The sequence below is a fragment of the Octopus bimaculoides genome, chromosome 6, assembly GCF_046866305.1.
Source record: "Octopus bimaculoides isolate indiv1 chromosome 6, ASM4686630v1, whole genome shotgun sequence".
Lineage (NCBI taxonomy): Eukaryota > Metazoa > Mollusca > Cephalopoda > Octopoda > Octopodidae > Octopus > Octopus bimaculoides.
This window is the reverse complement of record NC_142933.1, coordinates 88,755,444-88,777,661: the sequence shown is the minus strand read 5'-3', so window position 1 is coordinate 88,777,661 and position 22,218 is coordinate 88,755,444. Positions and strand designations below refer to the sequence as shown.

Genomic DNA, 22,218 nt, shown 5'->3' with positions numbered 1-22,218 from the left:
AGCATTCTATCATCATATCATTTGACAGTAACATAAGCTGAGCATTTTTCCTATTCATAAATGTTATAACTTGGAGAGGCATATGACAAGATCCCACACATACTCTGTAATGTGGTGGGTGCTGAGAAAGCAGAGAATAGTCAAAGACATGAGGACAGTTATGATTTAGAGTTTCTTGGAGGTTTCTATGCTCTGATGGCCTCGTTCTTATTTCAAAATATGTTAAGTAGCACATTAACCCTTTTGATACCAAGTTGCTTGAGGACACCTCTGGTTCTCTGATACAAAAAATGTCCTTTACAGATCTAAACAATTATCACAGATATTCCAAAATCTATATATCCAGATGATTTATGTTCAATATATAAAATGTGATATTTTTCTTGATCAACTTAAAATTAGGTGCATCAGTTTTGGAGTTAAGAAGCTTGCTTCCCAATCACATGGTTTTGGGTTCAGTCCCACTGCACGAAACTTTGCCAAGTGTTTTTCGACTAGATCTCTGGGCTGACCAAAGCCTTGTTAGTGGATTTCATTGATAAATACTGAAAGAAGCCCATTGTATACACATATATATATGTTTTGTGTATGTGTTGGTCTCTTCTTTTCTCCACATAGATGCAAACAAGCATCACTGTCTTGGAAGCAGTGTCCTTCACTAACAGTCTTCTGTGAAAATAGATACAGCTATGGTGAAATACTACCCTACTTGGAAACAGGTAAGGGTTGGTGATAGTAAAAGCATCTAGCCACAGAAAATCTGCCTCAACAAATTCCACCTGACCTATGAGAGCATGGAAAAGTGGACACTGAAGTATTAATGACAATATATATATATATATATCTTTATGTGAGTGCATGCATAAATGATATTCCACATTGATCAGTTGAATAAAAAAATTTAAAAAACCTGGATAAGAGTTAGCAACAGTAAAGGCATCTGACTGCAAAATGCTGCCTCAAATACTCATATGTCTCCATCTAACCCATGCTAACTTGGAATAACAAATATTTAACAAATGAACGATGTGAACCAAGAGCGAAATCCTGTCTTTTGTATCTTTGCCTACGTAAGAAAGTGTGTGACTGTCGTGGATATTCTTATTTAAACGAAGTTCCTTAATTCTAACAAGCAGTAGGAGTTATCTATCCTTGAAAAATCAGAAAAGGAATTTTTAACTCCTATTTCTAAATTCGGTATGTGGTGAAGCAATTAGCTGACCCCTAATTATAATTATGTTTATAATCATAGAATATTCTTTATTTAAGGCAGAAGAGTGTGGTTTAAGGGAGATTATATATATATATATATATATATATATATATATATATATATATATATATATATATATATATATATATATATATATATATATATATATATATATATATATATATATATATATATATATATAATCTCCCTTAAACCACATATATATGCGTAGGAGTGGCTGTGTGGTAAGTAGCTAGCTTACCAACCACATGGTCCCGGGTTCAGTCCCACTGCGCGGCATCTTGGCCTCGGGCCGACCAAAGCCTTGTGAGTGGATTTGGTAGACGGAAACTGAAAGAAACCCGTTGTATATATATATATATATATGTATGTGTGTGTGTATGTTTGTATGTGTGTGTTTGTCCCCCAACATCGCTTGATAACCGATGCTAGTGTGTTTATGTCCCCGTAACTTAGCGTTTCAGCAAAAGAGTTCGATAGAATAAGTACTAGGCTTCTAAAGAATAAGTCCTGGGGTCGATTTGCTCGACTAAAAGGCGGTGCTCCAGCATGGCCACAGTCAAAAGACTGAAACAAGTAAAAGAGTAATATATATAAATAAAAAATTCCACTTTGACTCAACCTTTTTACTGCAGACATCAGAGATATATATATATATATATATATATATATATATATCACCTCAAAATTTCATTACCCTTAACAGCAGAAAGCAGTTTTCTACATCAATCTATCTTTTGTTTGGGAATGTCATGTTTGAAATTATTTTTTGTTGAAATACATCAAGTTTACTGAGGTAATGTGACTTGCGCGAAAATCCCCTTTTATTTTTTGGTTGATATTTAAAATCATTACTGGAATAATCACAAAATTAGATATCACAGTTAGAGACTTAAAGTAATTAATTTTAATTATCTTGTAAATGATGAAAATACTTATTTTTTTGGTCTCAATTGAAATAAGACAATATTTAATAAAAATATATTTTTTTTTATTTTATTTACATTTTACAGAAACAAACAAATTTCTTAGAGAAATATTTTCAGCTTGTTTTGGGTGTCATTTGTTCCAAATTTTTCATCTCTTCTTTCAGTTTTGCTATGGAATCTGAAAAATAAATTTGTATCACAAATTTAAGGATTATTTGAAACCTTATGTATTCAGTTTATTTGCAGAATAAACTGCAGCTAAAAATCTCTCACCCATTTACTCTTTGTAATTAAAGATATAACAAATATAACCCTTTTTAGACATTTTTCTTATGTTGTTAATGTTTTAAAGTCTTCTGGGTCAGGCTATCCTTTCTTACAAATCTCCTCATTTATGCATCTCTATTTCTCTATAGTCAGGAGATAATATGAGTAGTAAATTATCTCTTAGCTAAAGACAAAAACTACGTCAGTATTGAATAAACAAATTTAAAATAGTGCAATAGTGATAATGAAGAAATTTCTCACACTGTCAACTCATAATGGTTTCAAATTTTGGCACAGGGTCAACAGATTTTGAGGGGAGGAGGAAGTTAGATTACATTGACCCCAGTACTTAACTGGTATTTATTTTATTGACTCTGAAAAGATGAAAAGCAAAGCTGACCTCAGCAGAATTTGAGCTCAGAATGTAAAGGCAGACAAATTGCTGCTAAGCATTTTGTCTGGCATGCTAATAATTCTGCCAACTTGCTGTCTTACTGAAAACTCATAACAAAAAAACCGAAAGCTTTAATAATCTGAATCCAGAGAGAAAAACTTTGGAGAAGTGGCAACATCAATATATTCTTTGTTCATTCATTTAACATCGGTTTTTCTATCATTTGTTTGAAAAGAGACTTGAGTCAGTATTTTTATGGCTAGATGCATTTGCTGTTGCCAACCATTATAATTTTTCAAGTAAGTGATTGATCTTCAAAATTGTAGAACAACTAACTGGTCAGAATGTCAACAAAGAATGTAAACATTATATAGCTCTTTTGCTGAAATAGTGACAAACAAAATTGTAGAATATCATCATTTATGTACACACATACACACAACAGGCTTCCATACAGTTTCTGCCAACCAATATGATTTGCAAGGCATTGGTCAGCCTGGAGCTATAGTAGAAGACATTTGCTCAAGGTATGTGCTGTCTAATAGAGCTAAACATGAAACCATGTGGTTGTGGAGCAAAATTTCATTCTTTCATTATTTCCTCTATAAAACCTAACTTTCTAAGTTCTACTAAAATACATGAAGCCATAGAGATTAGCTTATTATCAAAAGACAAGTTTATTCTGCAGCATAAGAAACTCTTCAGCAGAATGACTCAATAAAAATGGATTCATGTGAACAGCATAAAAAGATATCAAATTGAAAGATGTTAGCAAAAGGTAATCTAAGATTACCATTTAACTTATGAGATAAAATTATTTTAAACATTGATGAATAAGATATTACAAATGAAGAGAGAGAAAAAAAAACAGAATACCTTGACACTGAAGTGACACTTTGTCTTTATTGTCTACCTTAAAGAATATGTTACTGTTTGGTTGTTGATTATAAAAATTCTGAAAGATAAGCAATTAAAATATTTGAAGCTTACTGCACACAAATATTCAATAATGTTTTGTAATATAAAGAAGTGAAGATGACTGGACTAAACACTATATTTAAGTTTGTTTCTCTTGGTTTTGAACTCAAATCATGCTAGAGTTTAAATTTGCATTTATCAACTCTAATATGTGTTAAATAAATATCTGTAATGTGCTCAGATCAATTCAAATGTCTATAAAAATTGACATTGTGCTTATTTAAAAGAACTTGTGAAGATTACGTGATGGAATTTGGCAATAATTTATAAATTTGTTACAAAAATTGCATTAGCTTTTTGGTTAAGATACATTATTAATAAGTTAATAAACCAAGGCTTAAAAAAAAACAACAATTCTATTCTGTATTTGCTGATTCTAATAAATACATTTTAACGAAGTACAATAACTGTGATGTTCTCTGCTCATGAGCAAAGTATAAAGCTATTTAGATGAATGTGCCAAACAGAAAACACATTCCACTTTTAGACTATGTGGATTACTTGTAAAAAAAAAAATTATCACCATAACCATTACCGCCATCATCATTGTCATTTTGAGTCTGCTTTTCCATGCTTGCATGCATGGAATAGGTTATCAATGGTAATGTTTTATGGCTGGCTGCTTTTCTTGTTGCCAGTTCTTTTAGTCACTTCTTGCAACAAACAATAATGTAGTGTAGCTATTTACTTATTCTAAAATGGGAATACAAACAATAACTTGTAGGAAAAGCAGCGCTGGTACCACACAAAAAATGCATCCAATACACAGTATAAAGAATCTGGTGTTAGGAAGAGCATCCAGCTGTGAAAACCGTTCCAAAATGAGAAGAGACTGCTCTCCAGAGTGTGGTCTCTTAGCCACATCCAGAAGGGCAAACGAACTGACTGAATTGTGATGATTTCTCCAACCCATAATAACATGGAAAGCAGACATAAGATGAGGTTGATTAAACAATATTTAATTTGCTGACACATGTCATATGTCCTCTCTCTACCTTTAAAACTGCCACAGAGGTTTTGTGATAAACTCAATGATTATGTCATTTCCACTTTTGTCAATACCAGTCCTGCAACTAAATGCCATGCTAAAGACTGAGTAATCTTATCTACAGAGCTGTACATTTCATTGAAACATGCAGCATTTCCATAGATCATCATCATCATCATCATCATCGTTTAACGTCCGCTTTCCATGCTAGCATGGGTTGGACGATTTGACTGAGGACTGGTGAAACTGGATGGCAACACCAGGCTCCAATCTAAATTTGGCAGAGTTTCTACAGCTGGATGCCCTTCCTAACGCCAACCACTCAGAGAGTGTAGTAGGTGCTTTTACGTGTCACCTGCACGAAGGCCAGTCAGGCGATACTGGCAACGGCCACGCTTGAAATGGTGTCTTTTATGTGCCACCCGCACAAGCCAGTCCAGGGGCACTGGCAACGATCTCGCTTGAAAATCCTACGGAAGCCAGTCAGGCGGTACTGGCAACGGCCACGCTCAAAATGGTGCATCTTATGTGCCACCCGCACAAGAGCCAGTCCAGGGGCACTGGCAACGATCTTACTTGGCTTGCCGGGTCTTCTCACGCACAGCACATTTCCAAAGGTCTTGGTCAGTAGTCATCGCCTCGGTGATGCCCAATGTACAAAGGTCTTGCCTCACCACCTCAGCCCAGGTCTTCCTGGGCCTACCTCTTCCACGGGTTCCCTCAACTGTTAGGGTGTGGCACTTTTTCAGGCAGCTATCCTCATCCATTCTCACCACATGTCCATACCAGCGCAATCGTCTCTCTTGCACACCACAACTGATGCTTCTAATGTTCAGCTTTTCTCTCAAGATACTTACACTCTGACGGGTATTCACATTGACATTACACATCCAACGGAGGATACTGGCTTCATTCCTTGCGAGCTTACGTATGTCCTCAGCAGTTACAGCCCATGTTTCACTGCCATGTAGCATGGCTGTTCGTACACATGCGTCATACAGTCTGCCTTTTACTCTGAGTGAGAGTCCCTTTGTCGCCAGCAGGGGTAAGAGCTCTCTAAACTTTGCCCAGGCTATTCTTATTCTAGCAGCTACACTTTCAGCGCACCCACCCCCACTACTAACTTGGTCGCCCAGATAGCGGAAGCTATCGACTACCTCTAGTTTTTCACCCTGGAATGAGATAGAAGTTGTTTCCTGTTTGTTTACAGTTTTTATTGCACCTGAACATCTGCCATAAACAAAAACTAACTTCCTAGTTAACCTGCCTTTGATGTTGCTGCACCTCTTATGTGTCCATAGCTTGCACCGGGTACATCTTATAGAGTTACTACCTACTCCTTTTCTACATACTGAGCAGGGCCATCTACCTGAAGGGGTTTGTGTTTTATCTACCTTCCTACTTATTAGGATTTTGGTTTTAGCTAGGTTGACTCTAAGGCCCTTCAATTCTAGACCTTGCTTCCACACCTGAAACTTCTCCTCTAGTTCTGATAGTGACTCCGCAATTAGGGCAAGGGCATCAGCATAGAGGAGCTCCCAGGGGCAACCTGTCTTGAACTCCTCTGTGATTGCCTGGAGGACTATGATAAATAAGAGGGGGCTGAGGACGGAACCTTGGTGGACCCCTACCTCTACCCGGAATTCATTGCTGTACTCATTTCCAACCCTCACCTTACTGGCAGCATCTCTGTACATGGCTCGCACAGCTCTCACTAACCATTCTTCTATCCCAAGTTTCCTCATTGACCACCAGATAAGGGATCGGGGGACCCTGTCAAAGGCTTTCTCCATGTCAACGAAAGCCAGGTACAGAGGTTTATCCTTGGCTAGGTATTTCTCCTGCAGCTGTCTTACTAGAAATAAGGCATCAGTAGTGTTTTTACCTGGCACGAACCCAAACTGCATCTCATCTAAATTGATTCGCTCCCTAATTAGTTGGGCTATGACCCTCTCTGTAACTTTCATAACCTGATCTAAAAGCTTGATGCCTCTGTAATTATTTGTATCTAAAACGTCACCTTTACCTTTGTAGCAGTTGACTATGATGCTGCTACACCAGTCATTGGGTATGACTCCTTCGTGTATCACCTGGTTTGTAATACGGGTGAGTAGGCTATAGCCAACACTGCCAGATATTTTGAGCATCTCTGCAGTGATTCCTGATGGGCCAGGGGCTTTCCCAGTCTTCATACTCTTAATTGCTTTATCTACCCTGGTACTATCAACTCGGATAGCTGGTCCCTCTACTGGGTCGACATACGGCAGGCTCTCTTCCTCCCATTCATTCTCTTTATTAAGCAATCTATCAAAGTGGCATCTCCAGACCTCTTTCTTTGCATCCTCATTTAGTGCAAGCGTACCATCATCCATGAGAACACATTTCTCTCCTACGACATCACTATTCTCTCTCCTACACTGTCTTGCAACACGAAATACCTCGAGTCTTTGGTCCTCACAGCGCAGAACATTGGTAAATCTTTTCTTATCTGCTTCCCCTCTGGCTAAATAAACCTGTCGCCTAGCCTCCCTTCTGGCACATTGGTACAATTCCCTGCTACCACCGTTCTTCCAGTCCTTCCAAGCCTGTTTCTTTTGTCTAATAGCCCTGTCTACCTCCTTGTTCCACCACCACGTTACTCTGGGTCGAGAGGGGACCTTACACCAGCCACAGATCTGATCGGTGGCTTTCAACAGGTTGTCCCGCAGAAATCTTCAATTGTCTTCCACGTTGTATGATGCTATATCCCCTTCTATTTCGTTAAATGCTTCAAGTAACTTGTCTCTAAGTCTCTGTCCATTTGCAGGGTCTTTAAGCTTCCACACCCTTCTCCTCCAAGCCGGTCTAATTCCGGGCTCCCATTTTGCCTTGATCCCAAAGTCACTAACTACTAATCTATGTTGTGGGGTACATTCTTCGCCAGGGTAGGTTTTGGCATTTATAAGCTGCCCTCTTTCCCTATTTCTGGCGAGGATGTAGTCGATTTGGCTAGAGTGTCTGCCGGAGCGGTAGGTGACTAGGTGACTAAGAAAATTAAATTAACTGCCCTCATCTTCCCTAGTCAGTCGCATTCAGTCAAAAATGTTTACAATCGCCGCTTCTCTTGTGGAGACTTAAGAACTGACAAAAGTAAATGAAGCATTGTATATATGACCACAGCATACTTACAGCATCTTTTTTAATAGTTTTAAGTTCTTCCTGCAGTACAATAAATTCTTGAAGCTGAAAAAATAGAGAGAACAAACAACATATATTCACAGGCATACAATGAGGAATACATGCCCCAGATTCCAGAGCCATTTTAAGGCCATGGTAGAAGCTGAGGACGGCTACTTTGAGTAGCCATAATCTAGTTGATATTTTTTAATTTTATTTTTGGATGAGATATTATTTTCTTTTCCTTTTATGCAAACCGTCATATTTATTTATTTGAGCACCCTGTACTTTAAGTCAATGTAGATGGCAAAGAAATTCAACAAGTTTTTACTCTATTTACCATTCTGGGTATCAAGTATTTCTTTATTTTATCATAGGTTTTTAACATTAGCACAGAATCACAGTCAATCGAATCTATCCAAGTATTTGGCTGATATTTATTCTGTTGATCCTGGAAGGTTAAATTGACTATGCGGGATTTGAACTCACAATGTAAATGGATATAACTAAATATTGCCAGGTATTTTATCTGGTGGTCAACTGATTTCCTCGTCCATCATCTTGAGTCCAAATCCCACTAAAGTTTATTTTACCTTTCATCCCTCCAGCTATAAGCTGGGATCAATCCTATCTATCAATCGTCGTTCTCAGAGGTGTCTGTTTCTGTACTTGTTAGTCTCCTCAACAATTTCTTTGACAGAGGTTTGGAATAAATAAAGCCAAAAAGAAATCTACTAGTTCCAAGTTAATAGTTCAAATTGCCGTTAACATCCCGGTTTGCTCTGAACAATGGAAACCATGGGCAGGAGCAGTAACAGACCAAGGATCATTCACACTGAATCAAGGTGTAACGGAAAGCTGGTGTCTACATCGGCCAACGAATCTGAAAATTTAATTTCTACTAATCTGAACCCTCGTAATTTAAGGAATACAAGTCACAGTCATAATCTCCAGAACTAGAATCGGACATTCTAAAAAAAAAGGTCTATGTATATCTGTCCACTCAGAATTATTTTCGATAGTTAGGTGATCGCGATCTCAGAGCAGATAATGATATTCACCTGTAGTGTACACTGTATCAGAATTACACTACACAATTTCGTATTGTAATATAAAATAAACAATCAGGTGGCACACTATCAATATATCATAATGTTTATAACGAAGTCTACAATTTGAGAAGAAAAATTAAGTGGGTAGGTTTAATCGGAAGTTATGTACGACAGAAAACTGAGTTTATTTAAAGCCGTAATCGTGGATTAAGGCAATCTTATGGCTTTTAGCAGGATAATAGTTAATGGTATGGGCAGTCCTACAATTCCTTCTTGGGCACCAATAGCACTTTACTTTCATTTAGCTCAGAGTCACAATTTTCCCAATGTTGGAACTGGTAATAATCTGTGAAGTTTCAGTGGTTGAATCGTAGCCAATCTGTACTGGCAAAATTTTGAACTCATTTTTTGCTTACGTTGTTTATTATAGCATCCAAAGAAAACACGTCAAAGTGAAAATATACTTGACGGGAACCAATGCAGAGTTTATATATATAGCTTTTAACCTGACGTAAAGAGAAGTTGTTAGAGAAAGTGCACTAGCACCCTTAATTAATCTACTTATATTTTATAATTAAGCACTTGTTCATATTTCCCCGCCTATTCCAACAGGGTTAGAGTCGTTTTTTCTTCCCACTAAGACAAATAAGTGCCGAATTATTTGGTTGAGGTAAATAGGTACAACCTATTCGGAGATGGCGATTTTATTCTTTGAAGCTATCTGACGTTTCAAACTTGAAATAAACAATTTAATAACAGATAAATCGCCAAAGCATAACATTATGTATAATAATTAGATATGTATAAATAACCTTTCGTGACGCCTCCGTCTTCCTTTCAGCCAAATATTCGTCACTGAACATGAGTGCCGTCTCCATTTTTAAAAGGAAAGGGAGAAACTGGTGTATTTGTTTACAAATAACCTATATATTTCTGATATTTCTATCCGAAGTTACGTAGCATGTGCTCAGTAATTCGATATTTACTGAATATACCTATTTTAATTGTTAATAAAATAAGTATTAATATTTTCTTTCTTTGTTTGAACTACCAACTTAACTACAGAGTTATATAACGAAAGTCATACAAAGGGTAAACGAGGAAGTCAGAACAATGAAGTAATTTTTATCATATGATGGCGAAATGGATATTTGGAGCAGAAGGTGAAACAGATTATTTAAGTTATCGAATGCTATTAGTATAAACAATTTTAAAATTCAAAAGAAATATAGAACAATTATCCACAATTCAACCTTATATTGCAATTAAATAATTATATTCGAAGCCGAAGTATCGTAAGGCCCTGTGGCGCAACGGTAGCGCGTCTGACTCCAGATCAGAAGGCTGCGTGTTCGAATCACGTCGGGGTCATAATACTTTTTTTTCCCTTAAATTTTATTAATACTTTGTTGGCAGTTAATTGAAATGTTTCATTTCAATTTTACTTCTGCTTTTTTCATTCTTTAACATCAAAAAGCTAACTTGGTAGATGTGATGTTTGGGCCCCTGTTTAAGAGAACACTCAGAGAAGGAAGGGTGGTGCACATGATTTTTTTCCAGGACTCGATGAAAGGCAAAAGTTATTCCCAGACTAGAGGAATCCACAAAAATACTCCATGAGACCAGTGAGTGTCCAATAGGACAACAGATTAAGTTAACAATCCAGAAAATGAACTTGCTATTCCTTTACAGCAGGACTGGAACCCTTTTATAGTATCAGAGGAGTACTACAAATACACAAGAACCCATTAAGACGTATCTTGCCTTAGTAAAACAAATGAATCTTAGAGCAATCTTCAGCTACTCGTTTATCAAAGATAGAAGAACTAAAAGTTCAAAGAAACTAGTATTGTTACAATAAATTAGAAAACTATCATAATAACTTGATATCAAGATTTTCTCCTGAATTTGTTTAAACAACTGAAGCAAAATTTTACATGAAATATAACAGTTTTGAAGAACATCTGTCTCTGTTCTCAGTAAATAAAATGCTACAGCCAATAATACCAAAAACACTCATCCTGAAAATTTGTGCAGGCATGGCTGTGTGGTAAGAAGTATGCTTCCCAACCACATGGTTCCGGGTTCAGTCCCACTGCATGGCATCTTAAGCAAGTGTTTTTACTCTACTACGATAGCTCCAGGCCGACCAAATCTTTGTAAGTGGATTTGGTAGATGGAAACTGAAAGAAGCCTGTTGTATATGCATGTGTGTGTGAGTGCGTATGTCTCTCACTCTCTCCTGGCAACTACGGAACAACTAATGATGGTTTGCTTCATCACCCTTAATAGTTTGGTAAAAAGTGACTAATAGATTAAGTATTAATCTTTAAAAAAAAAACAAAGTACTGGAGCTGATTTGTTTGACTAAAATTATTGGCCACAGTTTAATGACTGAAGCAAGTAAAAGATAAAAAGATATGGAGATATATTTTGAAGTAATTCCAGATATATATCTGAAAAGTAAATTGGCAATGTTAATCTCATTCCAGGGTGAAAAACTAGAGGTAGTCGATAGCTTCCGCTATCTGGGCGACCAAGTTAGTAGTGGGGGTGGGTGCGCTGAAAGTGTAGCTGCTAGAATAAGAATAGCCTGGGCAAAGTTTAGAGAGCTCTTACCCCTGCTGGCGACAAAGGGACTCTCACTCAGAGTAAAAGGCAGACTGTATGACGCATGTGTACGAACAGCCATGCTACATGGCAGTGAAACATGGGCTGTAACTGCTAAGGACATACGTAAGCTCGCAAGGAATGAAGCCAGTATGCTCCGTTGGATGTGTAATGTCAATGTGAACACCCGTCAGAGTGTAAGTATCTTGAGAGAAAAGCTGAACATTAGAAGCATCAGTTGTGGTGTGCAAGAGAGACGATTGCGCTGGTATGGACATGTGGTGAGAATGGATGAGGATAGCTGCCTGAAAAAGTGCCACACCCTAACAGTTGAGGGAATCCGTGGAAGAGGTAGGCCCAGGAAGACCTTCGTACATTGGGCCTCACCGAGGTGATGACTACTGACCAAGACCTTTGGAAATGTGCTGTGCGTGAGAAGACCCGGCAAGCCAAGTAAAATCGTTGCCAGTGCCCCTGGACTGGCTCTTGTGCGGGTGGCACATAAGATGCACCATTTTGAGCGTGGCCGTTGCCAGTACCGCCTGACTGGCTTCCGTAGGATTTTCGAGCGAGATCGTTGCCAGTGCCCCTGGACTGGCTTGTGCGGGTGGCACATAAAAGAAACCATTTCGAGCGTGGCCGTTGCCAGTATCGCCTGACTGGCCTTCGTGCAGGTGACACGTAAAAGCACCTACTACACTCTCTGAGTGGTTGGCGTTAGGAAGGGCATCCAGCTGTAGAAACTCTGCCAAATTTAGATTGGAGCCTGGTGTTGCCATCCGGTTTCACCAGTCCTCAGTCAAGTCGTCCAACCCATGCTAGCATGGAAAGCGGACGTTAAACGATGATGATGATGATGATGATGATGAATCAGTTTGTAGGTAAATTTATAATTAATGTCACAAGATATTAATTGCAGCAAACAGAAATTTGTCTAAGGTTTATGGAGTGTTGAAAGCAATGTATATTAAATCAGTGTTCTGGTCATTGACGCACACACACACACACACACACACACACACACACACACACACACACACACACACACACACACACACACACACACACACATACACACACACACACACACACACACACATACACACACACAGACATACATTTTTGTGGGGAACTTTGCCAACTGAAAGTTTCAAATTAAAACATTAGATAGGAGTTCTAACTTTAAGTGCTAATATGTGGGGACGTAATCCAGGAAGCTCCAACGAATTGAGAAATTCAGGAGGATAGTTCACCATTTCATTTTTATCTGGAATTGTATCAACAGACTTGTAAGTGTGAAGAGTGCCGGGAAGAGAATGCATTAGCTGTTGATTTATTCTTTTAACAGTGACGTTTTTTGGAGCTAATATTGCTCTTTCACACAACCAATTGTGATTTTGGTAGTTTTCTGTGAAGCTGGGAAAGACTTTCTGTTTGAGTTCATCTACAGAATTAACAACAGAGGAAAATGGCCACACTTCCATTTCTCCTGCAGCATCAAGAGGCACTTTGCCATCACTAAGTGTCAAAATGTTCTGTGCAAACTTTGCAGACATTTGGTAACCGTGTAGCTGAGCTCTCGTGATAGTAGTAAGACTGAGGATCGTAACATGATGCCACGGGGCAGAGGACTCTAGGCATGCTTGAACCTCATCTGCTCTAGTTCCTTTCGGAATGACAGGAAGAGTTTGCCTGAAATCACATGACAACAGAAGTGTTACACCTCCCATTAGAGCCTGACAGTCTCGGATGTCTTTCAGGGCTCTATCTAATGCTTCCAAAGTTCCCTTGTGAGCCATGGTGCATTCATCCCAGACGATTAGATGATACCTTTTAAGTATCTGCCCCTGATCTGAGCTTTTGCTGATATTACATGTAGGCATCTCGGATGCTGCTAAATCGAGAGGTTGAAAACACTGGCGAACAGAGGGGAGAGAGGAACAGGACAATTCACAGGATCCGATTTTTTCCCTAAACAAAATGGATATTCTTCCCATCCACAAGGTTCCGGGTACAGTCCCACTGCATGGCACCTTGGGCAAACACTGAAGTTTAAAGGACATGTTGTTGTACACCTATTACATTATTAAAATTTTTATTTTTGCTCGGGTCAAACATTAGAGTTTAAAGGTCATGGTCTGACGATATGAATTTTCCAAGTCCTCTCCCCCACCCCCCGTTTGCGAGCGCACATTTTTTTCATATTCGTTTACTACATGTTGTTGTACACCTATTCCACTATTTTTTCTTTATTTTTTTCTGCTCGGGTCAAACCCTTTAGTTTAACCGTTTATTTTACATTGTTTGGGATTTTTTATGCTTTTGTGTAACGCATAATAGTTTTGAATGTAAATAATTTTATTAAACAACCAAAAGGCCCACTCGTACAAAAACAAAACAAGCTCCTCACTTCAAATCAAACAGTCATCCACATAAGATATAATTCAAATAATTCAACTTTTATTATTATTAAAGTTTCTTTTCTAGCGCAATTTATCCCGCTCTTCCTTGTCATTCGGAACATTTGTTTAGCAATCACCGGTTAGAAGTTCTCGGTTCAACGCTGATTTTTATAAGTCCGAAATTTTGAAAATGACTGAAATTTAACATTTTTAAATATAATTTTTATTGAGAAACGATATTTTCTATCTTTATCTAGAAAATTTAAACGTGAAAAATCGAAACTATTTTGTCCAATGGAAAAATTGTATTACGCAGACTACGCTGTTGATAAAATGGCAGTCCAAGCAGAGGATGGCATCGTGTAAGTGGATCCTAGTTGCTTCCTATTCTGTCTTGACCAGGAGCAATGAAATACATTTTTATCTATACAAGTAGATCTTTTTTGCGTTTGAATTGTTATCTGGAAACCAAAACTCTATCTTCTATAGCTTGTGTGATTCGAGTCCTGTTCTATAGCGAACATGCGTATCCGAGGTTCAAACAGTTGTAATTTTATTTTCCTTGTTGTTTGTTCTGCTTCTTAGAGTTTATTTTAAACCTTACCAGTCAATATTCAACAATGGTATTTCAATATTGAAAGATTTGAAAAATCATATTTGCAGATCAAGGTCCGTTATAATTTAACCGTTTTAAGGAAGAAACGCTGAATTTTAGTTACTCTCTTTTACTCTTTTACTTGTTTCAGTCATTTGATTGCGGCCATGCTGGAGCACCGCCTTTAGTCGAGCAAATCGACCCCGAGACTTATTCTTTGTAAGCCTAGTACTTATTCTATCGGTCTCTTTTGCCGAACCGCTAAGTGACGGGGGAACATAAACACACCAGCATCGGTTGTCAAGCAACGCTAGGGGGACAAACACAGACACACAAACACACATATATATATATATACATATATACGACGGGCTTCTTTCAGTTTCCGTCTATCAAATCCACTCACAAGGCTTTGGTCGGCCATATTTTGTTTAGATTTCTGCGCCAGCCATAATAATATAAACGTTTATAGTTTAAGCAAAACGAAATGTTCAGATGTAGAGACTAAAATACGTGCGAGAATAGATAACGCCTAAAAATCAAACAAGTTCTAATCTCTTATAATCGTAGGTATTCGAAATTGCTTCACCACTCATTGAAAATACTTTGGTTCTGCCTGAATATTGCGGCAACACTAATCTTCCTTTCTGTTTTAAAACTATGATTTATATATATATATATAGATAATTATTTTAAATTTATATTTCAAAATCAAAAGCAACCCTGAATATCATTTATATATGAAGATTTGAAGCGGCTTTTAGTAACATTCTGTTGGAATTATTTCATAGTTTGTTTTCAAATCATACATTTATAATTTTAATTAACATGAAAAAATAAATATGGATCTTGGTTCTTAGTCTCTTTGAACGATTGTTTGTTCAACAGATCTACATATGAATGAAGCAGTCCTCTTTCCGAATGATTCTTGATTACAAGGGTAGAGAGTAAATCATATAGCATTTCTTTTGTACAGATTTCAACTTACGGATGTCTGTTCAGGGTAATGTATTTGCAAAATCGGTGTTGATTAAAATGCTTTTGTAGCATTAGTTCTGGCTTTTTATGTTTTGAGTTCAAATCCTGCCTAGATCAACTTTGCCTTTCATCCTTCTGGGCTTGATAAATAAAGTACTAGCCATGTACTGGAGACGATATAATCGGCTGTTCTCTTACCTAAGTTTCTAGTTTTATGTCTACGTTAGAAACAGTTAATTAGTTAAAAGCTTAGTTTTCTAATTCAACAGAATATTTGAAGGATAAGACTCAAATGAATAGAATACAAAAGTTTTTGGTTGTAATAGAATTTTTTAATGGTTTTTATTGGGTTTATTTAGCATCTGAATTAAGTCTACAGTCCCATTTTAGTACATTTTGGCTACTACCGTTTCTTTTCCATATATGATTTTTATTACCCATCAAACTCTAGTTTACGTCGTTAGTCTTTCCATGTGTTGAAATCAAACGATAAAATAAGTGTAATTTTATTTTGACTGGAATTTTATTTGACACCCTTTTTAAAAGGGACATTGAAATCTAACTTTGATTTGATAATGCCTTTCTGAAATAGTTTCGAAGAAGCTCTGAATATGGTGCTGTTGGTTCTGCATTTTTGACATTTTGCTCTGTTGTTTTCACCCCCAGTATCAGCTACAGTCTTTCTCAAAGAGAAATGGTTTAACATTCTGTATAAAATTTCTATGATGCTGAATGATTGTTGCATTAGCATTACCTCTGCAGTGCATCGAAGACAAATTGGATACAGCCAAATTGATAAAACATCTAGGGTTTATAGAACTGTTGGATTTGTTTAAATATCTTATGGCATAGATGATATTATGAATGAACTAACATTATATGGTGAAGCTAGCCAATATATCTGTATAAAATAATAGAGATTTAGATTGCAGTTAGAGAAGATCTATAATAAACATATCAGCATTCTGAAAATCAATTATAATTACCGTTTTAGTAAATTAACTCTAATTTGGAGAATATTGAAAGGAGTTATGTTATAAAAATACATATGAACATTGCCAGCCCTTGTCAGCATGGAAAAACATGTTAAATATGATGATGATGATATATGTACATATACATATAAATATAGTTCATTTCACACATATAAGCTATACTGCATATGAGCATATGATAACTTAGATAATACATATTTTCTAAATATAATGATGCAATATATTTTATCTTATGCTTAATCTCTATATATTTAAATTTCTAATAAAGATTAAGAACTATAACTGCCTCAAATAGTAAGACTACACACACACACACACACATGCTTGTGGCATGAAAAATACATCCAGTGCATCTGTAAAATGTTTGGCATTAGGAAGGGTATCTAGCCATAGAAACCATAACAAAGCTGACATGCAATGCAGCTTTGTCAAAGTAGCCAACCTATGCTGGCATGGGTAGGATGTTAAATGATGAGGATGATATAAAGACACTTCTTCAAAAGAGTTCTAACTTTTCTGACTCTGTATAAAAATGAACTGCTGTTGAATGACACATTGAACACTTTATTTATAATTAAATTAAAACTACATTTTCAACATACTGATATGCAGAAGTGACTGTATGGTGGATGGTTTGTTCCCCAACCACATGGTTCCAGGTGCAGTTCCACTCGTGGTATCTTGGGCAAATGTCTTGTACAATAGCTTCTGGCCAACTATGGCCATGTGAGTGGATTTGGTGGGCAGTGGCTGAAAGAAGTTCATCGTGTATATATGTATGAATGCATGTGTGTTATTGTCTCCTTGCTTTGATAATTGTAAATGAGTATCACCATTCATGCAAGTGGTGTCCTTCATTTCCAATCTTCTGTGAAAACATATCTGGTCATGGAGAAATATTACCTTACTTAGAAACAGGTAAAGGTTGGTGACAGGAAGGGCATCTGGCTGTAGAAAATCCACTTCAACAAATTCTGTCTGACCCATGATGCCAGCATGGAAAAGTAGATGTTAAAAGGATGATGATGATGAAGCATTGTCTTTTATAGAAATTAAATTATCAACAAACAACCTATGTAAATTTTGATTTGCTAACTTTTTTTCTTGTTTTTTTTTTTAGTTATTTTATTTTGAAATTGTAAATTGATAAAACATTTTTTAAAGCCAGGATCTATGGGGGAAAGCTTGACTGAAAGAAGTAATATTTTTTAAATGAGAATCAAATTTTGAACCTAAATTGGAATTTAGTTACCCCGTCCCCCCATGAAATCTGACATTTAAAATTGATAAAAATTGATAAACGATTTTTACACTTTTAAAAGATTTAGATTCAGTTGTGAATTGATCAATTGAAAATTTTCACCTGAGAAAAGTTTATAGAATAAAATAGAATGCATTTTCTCGAGGAAATTAACAGCCTGATACTAAAGAACTAGCTATAATTTGATTAAAAAAAATTTCAGTAAATTTTTTTTATATATATAATTTAAAATAAATATTTTCAGTGAAAATGAGATGGTACCAGAGGTTTCTGAACAAATCCAACAACCTACAAGACTTGTCTACCAGTGGGTTGATATTACAGATGAATTTTCCCAAGCATGTTCTGAGCTACATCTTGGCGAATTACTTAGAGATTCTTCGTGAGTATATTTATATATATATTTGTGAGCATGTGTGTTTGTGTGTGATTGTGTGAGATGGTTATGTAGTTAAAAACTTTGCTTCCCAAATATGTGATTTCAGGTTCAGTCCTACTGTGCAACACTTTCGGAAAATGCTTTTTATTTTAGCTCTGAGCAGACCTCTAAGACTTGGGAGTGGACATGGTTGATGGAAACAGAAAGAAGCCTGTCATAAATATATGTTTAGTGGAATTTTGTTTGTCTTCACATTCTGAGTTCAAATTCTGCCATGGACAACTTTGCCTCTCATCCTTTTGGAGGTCAATAAAATGAGTAACAGTTGAGCACTGGGGTTGATGTAATCGACTTACCCCTTTCCCTGAAATTGCTGGCCTTGTGGCCAAAAACTTGGAATCATCATTATTGTTATATTAAGAGAGCAAGATTGCAGAATCATTATTATGCTTGACGAAATACTGAGAGACATTTCTTCTGGTTTTGTGTTCTGAGTTCAAATTCTGCTAACGTTGACTTTGCCATTCATCTTTTCAGGGTCAGCGAAATCAGTACCAGTCAAGTACTGGGGTCCATTTAATTGACTTAGCATCTCACAAAATTTTAGGCCTTGTACCTATCTTAGAAAGGATTGATATTTTTATTATTATTATTATGGTACTGAGCTGGCAGAGTTGTCAGCACACTAGACAAAATGCTTAGCAGTATTTCATCTCTATTTACATTTTGGGTTCAAATTCTGCCGAGGTTTATTTTGGCCTTTGTACTTTAGGGGCCGATAAAATAAACACCAGTTGAACTCTGGGATCGATGTGATTGGCTTACACTTTCCTTTATAATTACTGGCTTTGTGCCAAAATTTGAAACCATTATTATTATTATTATTATTATTATTATTATTAGAAGCTTTTCTTTTTTTACAGATTTACCCTCTTTGAAGCAATGTCAGCAATTGAAATGATGGACCCCAAAATGGATGCTGGTATGCTTTGTAATCAAACCAAGAGAAAAGTGTTAAATTTTGAGCAATCTATAAAGGTAAATGATTCACTAATGATTTTTGCTCAGTTGAATAATTGCTTAGGGTTAGAGCAATGGATGCTCTCCCCATTGTTCCTTGTTGTGGAGTTGGAATGAATTCTATTCTTAGGAAGAGCAGGCAGGTTAATTCAAATAGAGTTATGTTTCTTGGTCATAAAACACAACGACCAAGATTTGTGCTTGGATTTCTGAGTTCAACCCTTCAGCATTTAAACTGGACATTCCTAACCAAATATTCTACTTGTCTTATTTTCAAACTGACCAGATCCTGCCTCTTACACCTAGGCTACAATATCATTCTAAAAATAAGCAATCACGTCATTGAAATCTTGAAGTTACAAGACGATGCATGATTAATTCAAAACAATGTAATAAATAAGCTGTTTAAATGATTGAGTAAGCTGAATGCTAAAGGGCTTAAAGTACTTTGATCCGAGGTATAGTGCAGTGGAAGTGATGGGATATGAAACTTTGACTTTGTGGTCAGTGGTCAACTACCTAGTGACTTAACTCTGCCTCAGAATTTATTGCTAATAGTTAATAGTCAAAGTTATGAGAACATTCCAAAACGTAAAAAAAAAAAAGATAATGAAAAACTTAAGGTCAGTAAAATGCTGTAAGCAGAGTTTGAACTGATAACCTTTGAATTAGTATTGTAATCATGTATCGGGAATTTATTCGCTATAATCATCATCCTTTTGATAACCAATTTACCTGAGACCGTTCCTGGTTCTATGATACAAATCTTACTGTTATAAGGTGTTCATATTTCAATTCAAATAATGTATTATAATTCTATGTAAGAATTTTTTTATCAGTTATATTCTAAACATCAATTTAATATTGAAGTTGATTATTTCAATAAATTCTTCTAAATTCTTGAGCATTTTCAAAATTAATCAAAATTCTTTTAGATATATGGCCATGAAAGAATAAAAATATGAAGAATATTTCTTATGAGTTTAATAAAAAAGCTATGTAAAAATAGCAGCTTAAAGAACAGCATTATGCAACACTAATGCTGATATCCTGCACTAGGAATAATAGTATTATGTAACAATATCACCACCAATGTTAAGAAATAACAGTATAAAAAAATTACATATATAATTCATAAAATAGAAGTTATAACTACTGATTGCATTTTTTCTTCTTATTTTTCAGGCTAGTACTGTGTCAATAAAAGATCTCAAGTTTCCAAAATTAATTGGTATCATGGATGCTACTTTGGCCTGTCTAGTAAGTATTTTAGTGACATTATTTTCAATGATCTATACATAAGTTTGTGAACAATGTTTGGTAAATAGGTATGTAGTGTGAGTGTGGCATTCGAGGAATGTTGCAACCAATCTGTTTTGGAATGTCAGAAGATGCAGATGGTGATTGCATACACACACACACACACGAGAGCGTTGCCAGTGCCGTCGAACTGGCTCCTGTGCAGGTGGCATGTAAAATACACCATTTTGAGCATGGCTGTTGCCAGTACCACATGACTGGCCTTCGTGCCGGTGGCATGTAAAAGCACTCGCTACTGTCTCGGAGTGGTTGGTATTAGGAAGGGCATCCAACTGTAGAAACTCTGCCAGATCGGATTGGAGCCTGGTGTAGCCATCTGGTTTCACCGGTCCTCAGTCAAATCGTTCAACCCATGCTAACATGGAAAGCGGACGTTAAACGACGATGATGATGATATATATATATATATATATATATATATATATATATGTATTTTGCTTAGGTATAGTGATGCTAAGAACCTGGTGTTAAAACTCAATATAGTTATGCTTCAGAGAAAGCATTTGTCAGGTACAGAGTGTAATAAATTATATAAATGACAAGCGAACAAGAAGTTATGTAATGGACTTTAATAGCTTACAGTTGTTTCTGCTATAAGATGCAATGCATTCATAACTGAGTGCTTTTGCATCACCTTACAACTTTGTGCAACGTACATGTTTCACTGTGTGTGTGTGATATATATATATATTTTTTTCTATACCCTTGTCTTGACATCATGTGATAATTGTAAACGAGCATCATCATTATATGATACTGTTCATTTCCAGTCTTCTGTGGATTGTATATCTGGCTGTGGGAAATATTACTCAGTGTGGTAAATAAGCTCTTCCTGTGGCCAACACTCACTTGTTTCCAACTACCATGTGATGTCAAGGTGTGGACGGACGGACGGACGGACGGACGGACACACACACACTCTCTCTCTCTCTCTGGGTTTCTTTCAGTTTCCATGTACCAAATTAACTCACAGGGTTTGATCAACCTGGGGCTATAATAGAAGGCACTTGCCCCAAGGTGTCATACAGTGATACTAACCTCAAAACCATAAAACCATGTGATTGGAAAACAAACTTTTTAACTACACAGTTGTGTGTGTGTGCAAGACAAGATCCTTCTCAACTTTGGGGTGTAGTACTGAGGGAGGTGGCTTTATGCTCGGTGATGAGTACATGTTAACAATGATTAGTTAACTTCTGCTATTGTTTCATCTCTTTTTAGGTTACATGGTTAGAGGGACATTCTCTTGCTCAGACAGTATTTACTAACCTTTATCTGCACAACCCCTACATTATTGAGGACAGATATTTGAAAGCATTCTGTATTTGTATTCTGAAAACTGTTGATATAATTCGCGACAGAGTCAACAGAGCTGGGGCATTTGAAGAGGTAAGAATTTAAGATTGTAATTTTTTTCAAATTATTAACTTCATCTTCAGAGATTAAGCATTTTTTAATGATTTACATGTGAAAATGTATTCCATTTTTAGAAATGAGTCTAATGATCTAAAAATTATAATCATGTTAACTCATTTTTGATATTTAAGGTAAGAATTTGTTTAAACATTTGCAAGAAAACAATCTTAGCTCTTGTTTGAATGAAGTTCTTTTCTTTCTCTTTGTTTCTTGCATATCTTTATCCACTTGTAAATTTTATACG

At 36.4% G+C, this 22,218-nt stretch overlaps 2 protein-coding genes, 1 long non-coding RNA gene and 1 other non-coding gene across 4 annotated transcripts in view; 2 read left to right on the top strand and 2 right to left on the bottom strand.

Moving 5' to 3' along the window:
• Window positions 1-2,203: 2,203 nt before the first annotated feature.
• LOC149135298 (uncharacterized) lies at window positions 2,204-10,091 on the bottom strand. The gene is made up of 4 exons (XR_016242353.1): window positions 9,811-10,091; window positions 7,959-8,012; window positions 3,701-3,779; window positions 2,204-2,341 (listed from the first exon to the last, which is right to left on the bottom strand). It is a non-coding gene; the product is annotated as an uncharacterized LOC149135298 (long non-coding RNA).
• Window positions 10,092-10,180: 89 nt separating this feature from the next.
• LOC106869345 (uncharacterized) lies at window positions 10,181-13,407 on the bottom strand. The gene is made up of 2 exons (XM_014915060.2): window positions 12,995-13,407; window positions 10,181-10,190 (listed from the first exon to the last, which is right to left on the bottom strand). The coding sequence occupies exons 1-2, from the start codon at window positions 13,405-13,407 to the stop codon at window positions 10,181-10,183; spliced, it is 423 nt and encodes a 140-aa protein (XP_014770546.2).
• Window positions 10,298-10,369, top strand: Trnaw-cca (transfer RNA tryptophan (anticodon CCA)). The gene has a single exon. It is a non-coding gene; the product is annotated as a tRNA-Trp (tRNA).
• Window positions 13,408-14,134: 727 nt separating the features above from the next.
• The window catches only part of LOC106869346 (N-alpha-acetyltransferase 35, NatC auxiliary subunit), a 44,764-nt gene continuing 36,680 nt past the window's right edge, over window positions 14,135-22,218 (top strand). The window contains exons 1-5 of the mRNA XM_089354213.1: window positions 14,135-14,372; window positions 18,084-18,221; window positions 19,142-19,256; window positions 20,424-20,498; window positions 21,780-21,947. Of these exons, the coding sequence (XP_089210339.1) occupies window positions 14,305-14,372; window positions 18,084-18,221; window positions 19,142-19,256; window positions 20,424-20,498; window positions 21,780-21,947 (564 nt within the window). The 5' untranslated portion in view covers window positions 14,135-14,304. The remainder of the gene's footprint in view (window positions 14,373-18,083; window positions 18,222-19,141; window positions 19,257-20,423; window positions 20,499-21,779; window positions 21,948-22,218) is intronic.